This window comes from Rhinoderma darwinii, chromosome 8 (genome assembly GCF_050947455.1).
Source record: "Rhinoderma darwinii isolate aRhiDar2 chromosome 8, aRhiDar2.hap1, whole genome shotgun sequence".
Classification (NCBI taxonomy): Eukaryota; Metazoa; Chordata; class Amphibia; order Anura; family Rhinodermatidae; genus Rhinoderma; species Rhinoderma darwinii.
The window spans coordinates 17,050,955-17,058,996 of NC_134694.1; the positions used below are offsets into that span (position 1 = coordinate 17,050,955).

General features: G+C 43.2%; 1 protein-coding gene across 3 annotated transcripts in view; it reads right to left on the bottom strand.

Annotated features, from left to right (window-relative positions):
* TREX2 (three prime repair exonuclease 2) overlaps window positions 1–7,879 on the bottom strand; it is a 31,055-nt gene extending 23,176 nt beyond the window's left edge. For 2 of the 3 annotated variants that reach the window (XM_075835345.1, XM_075835343.1), the window contains exons 1-3: window positions 7,807–7,879; window positions 5,033–5,148; window positions 2,867–2,934 (exon numbers count right to left, since the gene is read on the bottom strand). In XM_075835345.1, the coding sequence (XP_075691460.1) occupies window positions 2,867–2,934; window positions 5,033–5,148; window positions 7,807–7,860 (238 nt within the window). In that variant the 5' untranslated portion in view covers window positions 7,861–7,879. The other variant, XM_075835344.1, reaches the window with a different exon arrangement.
* Window positions 7,880–8,042: the final 163 nt, after the last annotated feature.

The following is an 8,042-nucleotide window of genomic DNA, read 5'->3' on the forward strand; positions in this document are numbered from 1 at the left end:
TTGGAAATGGAAAAATAAAATCTTTTTCTCCAGAGCTTTATGTAAAGAAATGTCTTCATACCTGGTAATGTCTGGTGTTACGAGTTCACCATAAGTGTTTTGTGAGGAGCAGGTAATGTTTAATACGCCAGACGTGAGGTTCTCTCACATCCTTATCATAGTTCATCAAGTTTCAGTCACTAAAACAGCAGAAAAAATAAATAAAAAAATGGGGGCTCGAAACGACTCTAAAGTGGGTCTTAATCCGAGTCAACATGATGCTCTGACTGGAATTTAACTTCTTAACCTCTTAACGCCGAAGGACGGATATATCCGTCCTCAGCAGCTGCTAGTTCGCGCAGGAGGACGGATATATCCGTCCTGTGATGGCGCGGGTACTGAGACTGTACCCACGCGATCAGCGGCAGGAGCACGGCTGTTCTACACAGCCTGGCTCCTGCCGGAATCGAAGTGCGCTCCGATTCCGGCAGTTTAACCCATTAAATGCCGCTGTCAATAGTGACAGCGGCATCTAATGTGTTTGACAGAGGGAGGGAGCTCCCTCTGTCACCCGATCGGCACCCCCGCAAAGAAATCGCAGGTCGCCGTCGGGTTTCCATGGCAGCCGGGGGTCTAACAAAGACCCCCAGGTCTGCCTTCAGCATCTGCCTGTTAGGCGATGTCGGAGGCATGACCTAACAGGTTGCCTGTCAGTTTTACACTGACAGGCAATAATGCTTTGGTATACTAAGTATACCAAAGCATTATATATGCGATCGTCACATCGCATAGTGAAGTCTAAAAAAAAAAAAAATGTCAATCAGTTAAATAAAGTTGGTGAAAAAAAATAAAAAATTATTACAGTGAAAATCAAATAAAACTACTTTTTTTGCCCAAAAAGTGGTTTTATTTAGTAAAAGTGTCAAAACAAATCACACATACACATATATGGTATCCCCGCGATCGTAACAACTTGACCAACAAAATGAACACATTAATTAAACCGCCGGATGAACGGCGTCCAAAAAAACGCAAAAAACAACGGCAAAATTCTCTCTTTTCTCCCATTCCCCCCATAAAAAATAAAATAAAAGTTAATCTATAAGTCCTATGTACCCCAAAATAGTACTAATGAAAACTACACATTGGCCCGCAAAAATCAAGCCCACATACGGCCACATAGACGGAAAAATAAAAACGTTACGTCTCTTGGAATGCGGCGATGCAAAAACAAGTAATTTTTTTCTAAAAGGCTTTTTATTGTGCAAACGTAGGAAAAACATATAAAACCTTTACATATTTGGTATCCCTGTAATCGTGCCGACCCACAGAATAAAGTTAACATGTTATTTACGCTGCACGGTAAACGGCGTAAATTTATAACGTGAAAATTAATGCTGGAATAGCTGCTTATTTTCAATACTCTCCTAAAATAAAGTTAATAAAAGTTAATAAATATAAGCATCTAAAAATGGTACAATTACAAAATACAACTCGTCCCGCAAAAAACAAGCCCTTATACGGCTATGTCGACGGAATAAAAAAAAGTTACGACTTTTGGAATGCAACCATGAAAAAGCAAAAAATAATCCTTGGTCATTAACGTGCAAAATGGCCCGGTCATTAAGGGGTTAAGGGAGAAACACTTTTTTTAGTTTCTCGATTTCAGTACTTGAGATTGTACAACTTTTTTTAACTTCTGCATTGATGCTGCTGTACGAGATCTTTCAAGGTTCTTCAAGGAACTGGTTGATTTGTTACATTTTCTTCTGGGGGTACAACAAAGTTTTTAGTATATGTTGTTATTATGGTCATGAGGACACCAATGTTATGTGGGGTTTACAATACATGATTTTTATTAAATAAATTAATTTTTTATTTAAAAAAAATTGTTTTTCCTCAGTTTTGGTTTTTTTCATAACCTGATTGGCCGAGAGCAGACCATGACAAATCTGTTCTCCAATTCTGTGGATTTGGCCATTTGCTCTGCTCTCGACCAATCCGTTTATTTTGCAAGGTGTGTCCGGTGTGAACGAAATTTACGGACACCAAAAAACAGGTGCCGTAGCATCCACCGTCCCGGTGACAAATCTTCTTTCAAGACCACACTAACAAAGAGCAGCTTTTGCTGAGGTGGACTCGAGTTGTCGATGGTTAGCCGTTCACTTTAATGGCCGGAATGTAGATGCTGCAGGGAAATAGATGGCCCGTTTCAGGTTTCTGCAGCTGGACCTGTGACAATCAGCTGATCGCCGGCCCGACTTCAATTTAAAGCCTATGGACAACTTTGATATGAAAAAAATACATCTTTATACAGTGAAGGAAATAAGTATTTGATCCCTTGCTGATTTTGTCAGTTTGCCCACTGTCAAAGTCATGAACAGTCTAGAATTTTTAGGCTAGGTTAATTTTACCAGTGAGAGATAGATTATATAAAAAAAAAAAAAAGAAAATCACATAGTCAAAATGATATATATTTATTTGCATTGTGCACAGAGAAATAAATATTTGATCCCCTACCAACCATTAAGAGTTCAGCCTCCTCTAGACCAGTTACACGCTCCAAATCAACTTGGTGCCTGCATTAAAGAGCTGTCTTACATGGTCACCTGTATAGCTGATCGGTATTGGGTCCAGGTGTCGGACCCCCGCCGCTCATACATCTGATGACCTATCCTGTAGATGTTATCAGTATGTAAAACCGCCCCATGATCAGACAACCCCATTAATTAAAGGGGCTGTCCATTACATTCACATGTAACATTACGTTGAACATACTGTTCCCATCATTACAAGTCAGGAAATACTAATTTTGTAATGGGCTCCCGTATACAAAGATTAATTGACACGATATTGAAATAGCCAAAATTAAATGGGAGAAAATTACCTTTGACTTTTAATTCTGCCTGAGATTCTTTCAAAGAAGAGAACTGTTCCTGAAGAGGGGGGTAAGCACTGCACAGGGAGAAGACACAATAAACACGTCATACAGCACATATTTCTCTACAGGTTGATGCAGGAATATTAAGTTATTAATATCCGCAGAATGACAACCTTCACAAGCCGGCAGTATACCAATGTGAAAGATTTTTCATGACAAATATAATTATCTTCCTATTGGAATGACTGGATCATTGCTGGAATCCAGCATAGAGCCACCCACCGGGCACCGCATTCATTTATTATTCATGGCCAAAACTGCAGCCTGAATGCAAATGTCGCTGCCTCTCCGGATAACAGATAAACAACAATGGATAAAAACCCGCATAGACTCAGGATGATCGCTTGTCTCTCTGTAGTATTGGCTGGTGACATAGCGGAGGGGTTGCTGCTGGAGCAGGACATCTATAATATTATCTATGGAGGCCATTCTTATAGCCCAACGCCACTTGTGCGGGGTCTTCACACTGTACAGCTGCTTTGCCCGTCTCTGTGTCTGCCTGAGACATGGAGGGTCCCTGGTGATTTTATTTTCTTCACCAACAGGTAAAGGCCCTATTATACAGGCCAATTATTGGGCAAACGATCGTCCATAGAACGCTCGTTACCGATAATTTCCCTGTGTAAACAGAGCTGCGCTCAGCAGATGAACAAGCAAATGCTCAATCATCTGATAATCGTATCGTTTTAGATGCCTAAAATATTATCGTTGTCGGCAGCACATCTTCCTGTATAAACAGGGAGTCGCGCTGCCGACATGATAATTATGGATGGGGACGAGCGTTCGGAGTAACGTCCGCTCGTCTCCATACATAGCGCCGTGTGACAGGAGCAAACGAGCGCCGACCAAGAAGCGGTCTCGTTGATCGGCGCTCGTTGTGCCGGCCAAAATTGGAGGACCTTAAGACCCAGTTCACATCTGGATTTTCAGGCATGTCAGACGTATATGTCGGTAGCATTGCCCGATGTATGCCACTACATGGCATACATCGCCATTGACTCCCATTGTACAAAACGTATACCGTGCGGCGTACGTTTTTTTTTTTACTGTGCCAGAAAAGCCAAACACTGGGTGCATCGGGGGAATTGGCACGTCGGAGTTTAAAGCCCCATGCACACGGCTGTGCCTGTAGCCACGGCCTACGATTGTGGTCACAGCCGGCCGCCCGCATTTTGGGGCTGTGCTCCCATACAAAGTATGGGAGCACGGCCCGTAAAATGCAAAAGAACGGACATGTTCCATAATTTTCTGAACATTTTTACGGCATGGACACCTATCCGTAGCGATATTGAAAGGTATCCATGGCCAATAGAACTGAATGAGTCCATAATTGTGGACCGAGAGTTGTTACGGTCGTGTGGCCTAAGTCAGAAATGACTCCTGGCGTATTCTTGAGACGTGGTAAAAAACAAGAAGTGAACTGACCGTGACCAATAGCCTATCTATGGGGGGGTTAGAAATAATAAAAAAAATGTGGGCTTTTCTGGAAATAGCGCTACTCTTGTCAATGGGCTGTCTGGTATTGTAGCTCGGCCCTATTCAAGTGACCCCGAGTGATCTAACCCCGGAGAACCTTTTTAACTCTGCAAAGCTACCGGTGACCAACTTGTTCCCTTCGTGTCACAGCCAGGAATGAGGACTGTTAAAAAGGGGTCGTCCAGGAGTAGAAATACATTGCTCAGTTCTTCCAGAAACAGCGCCACAGCTGTCCACAGGTTGTATGTGGTATTGCAGCTCCACCCTATTCACTTCAATGGACTGAGCTGCAATACCAGACACAACCTATGGACAGGTGTGGCGCTGTTTCAGGGTAAAAACAGTAGTGTTTTTTTTGTTTTGTTTTTTTAAAGGTGGGTAACCCCTGTAAAAGCAGGTCTACTGCAAAACTATCATGCCAAACAACTCCTCATATCTCAGCTTCCTAGATCCCATGAGTGTGATTCAGGGGAGTTATAGGGATTAGCTAGTAACCTCGGAGACCGCAGCTTCTGTGCTGCTCAGCTATGATTTAAACATGCTAGAAATTCAATGCGAACAAACTCATCAAGGGGTTAAAGGCGCCAGACAAAGATAACAGAACCAGTATCAGGTCTATTGAGTTGTGGGTTTTACCTTGTACATATCCATTCCAGGATGTCCAGGCGATGAACAGATGGGGTGCACAAGAGCTCATAAATATTCTGGGGTTCAGTCACATAAACTCCCTCAAGAGACGGGCAAGACAACTTCTGTAGGAATAGCAAAAGTCAACAATTACATGTAAGGAGCCTGGTGATGAGGAACGTCAGGTCACCAGCAGAAAAGGGAATACATGTATATATACACACATTCACAATTCTGTGGTTGCTATTGGAAACAGTCAACAAGCCTGCGGACAGACACACCCCTAACAGCTTGGCTGACCTCTTTTAATGCCATAGGACAGCTAGCTTTTCCTGCCTGTTGAAAAGACTACACTTCTCAGAATGCAGACAGTGAGCCAGAAAGCAATGCTGGGAGATTTCAGCTCTGAAGTCCACATTGTGAATGCAGCTCTGGTCTTCTATGGCGATCTAAGTTAAGTTAGTAGCAATATGACATTGGCCTTAACTATTTGTGTTCAATTCCTCACCATTTCAAGACCTCTGCTTCCGGTCAGTGAAGTTGTACAACAATAATTCGGCAACATATTTTTGACTATATCATAGGACAGGAGAAATGCCTGTACAATGCCCCCCAGCCCATCATACTTGTCCGCCTTTATTTGTGCCCCCTTCTTTAAAACCGATCAATACTCTGGTTCACTTCTGGAGAGGCTTCATTGCAGATTTGCCTTCAATAAAGAGAACCGAGGCCCTGACGTGGTTCTCCACAGAAATCCCTGGAGATGATCCATCACCTCTCCTGACAGGTCTGTTTTAGTAAATACTTGTATTCACCATAAAAGAACAATGGTGGAGCATCTTTTCTTAGGATTCTGCATTGTTCAGTTCCTCTATTCTTCTTCTTGGAAATGTATAAACAAATTTACAACTAGGTGTTGCCATTCCCCTTGTCAGTGCAGGGGCACACCCTACTGACAAGAGGAATGGTAACAACCAGTTGTCAATTTATTCATACATTTCCAGGAAGAATAACAGAGGAAGGAAACAATACAGAATTGTAATATATTGTTATTTTATGGGGAATGCAAGTATTTAATAAAATAGACCTGTCAGTGCAGCTCTCGGCCACACTAGTTTGTATGGAAAATATGGGAGTGTTCACACGTAGCGGTTTTAACATGATTTTCCATCGAAATTGAATGCCTTGAAAAAGCAAAGACCAAAATTCTATTTAAATGCATGGATTAGTTGCCACGGAGATCTAAAAAATGAATAAATAGCTACATGTTCTTTTCGATGCATTTATTATGCGATTTGCGCTTTTATTGCATGGACATGGAGAGACCTGCAACCGCATTCCATTTAATTATGCATTTTTTTACTTTTTTTCTTTGTGATTCTGCACAGGAAGTGATGTCATTAATTAATTTTTAAATAATAATAAAAAAAAACAATCTCATAACAAAAATGCACTAAAACCCCCACACAATTTACTTAAAAACACATGGAAACGGAGTAAAAACCCCAAACACTTCTACAGAAAGAGATTTTTCAATGCATTTGATTATGCGTTTTTGTGCAGGTTTTCTGCCGCTGTGTGTGAACGTACCCTTAACCCCTTCCCACAAATGGACGTAACCGTATGTAGAATTCCCACAAATTTCCGTCCATGGTATGGTGCGGGCACAGAAGCGGGCGGGCGCCAGCTGTCACATACAGCCGACATCCGAGTAACCTCTGCTCCCAGCTGTTTGACCCCCTAAGATGCTGTGGTCAATAGTGAACGCAGCATCAAGGTTGTTAGACGGTAGGAGACCCCTCTGATGGATTGCCATGGCAACCAGGCCTGCCATACCCGTGCCAATAGATTACGTGCCAGTTTTCACTGACCAGAAATATCGCTTTGGTCTTCTTTCACACTACATTTAAGCCCTATGTTTAACGTAACCTCCCGGAAAGCTCCTGGCGTCCCGCTAAATGTGTCCACAGGGCTCAGCCTGACAGAGGACAGGGTCCCTTTGGCCTCCATCGGACTGGTATACGTCAATATACTTTTTTTTTTTGTTTTAGGCTGGAATAACGTTGCAGACTACGCTTTTCTGTCCCGTCAGACCCAGCAAAAAAAGTATATTGTGCGGTATACGTTTTTTGTTATTTTTTACATTGGGTGTTATGGGTGACAGGAGCAGCTGGACGGCATCCCTCACAGGCCTCCATTAAACGTAGGTGTTGGGAAACTCCAGTGACGCATTCGACCAAATATGGGCAGTTATGGGTGAAGCTTCCCGTCACCGCAGGGGCCACACTGTCCCACCCGACTGCAGCCGTTGTCTTGGAAGACGGAGATAACAAAAAACGCCACGCGAGAAAGGACAAAACTGGCAGCGACGGGAAGGGGTTAAACTTCCAATAGAGATTATAGTCACCCGGCAGCCGCTGGAGCACGCAGTGAATGGCAACATTTGTTACAGCGACTTCTTCCTCTTCATCCCATTGAAGAGCATTATGGTTCATTATGGTTCATCCCATTGAAGAGCATTATGGTTCATTATGGTTCATCCCATTGAAGAGCATTATGACGTCATGCTGGTGTTACATGGTGGTCTGGTGGTACTACAAGTCACAGCAGGAATACTCAGAATTAGGACGTGCTGGACAACGTAGAAGATAAATATGAAACAGACTCTATTATTGTCATGTCTATGACTGGTGTGGAACTATAACTCCCAGCATGCCCTGACAGCCCCGCGGCATGCTGGGAAACTCCACAACTGGAGAGAATCCCTCAGACACCGCGTTCACCTGTAACCGCTCATACAGCTCAGCAGCCTTCTGCAGCTCCACACCTCCCGCCATCTTCGTCGCTCCCCGCCTCGAGCTCTGATTGGCTGTCGCACTTCATCGCGGCTACCTGATTGGTGCAGTAGAATTATAGCGTACAGTGGCCTTATTGGCTGCGGAAATATTTACATGCGCTCCGCATCTCCGAGCAGCTGATTGGATGGTTTTGTTTTTCCCGCCTGCTTTAGATTTCTGTG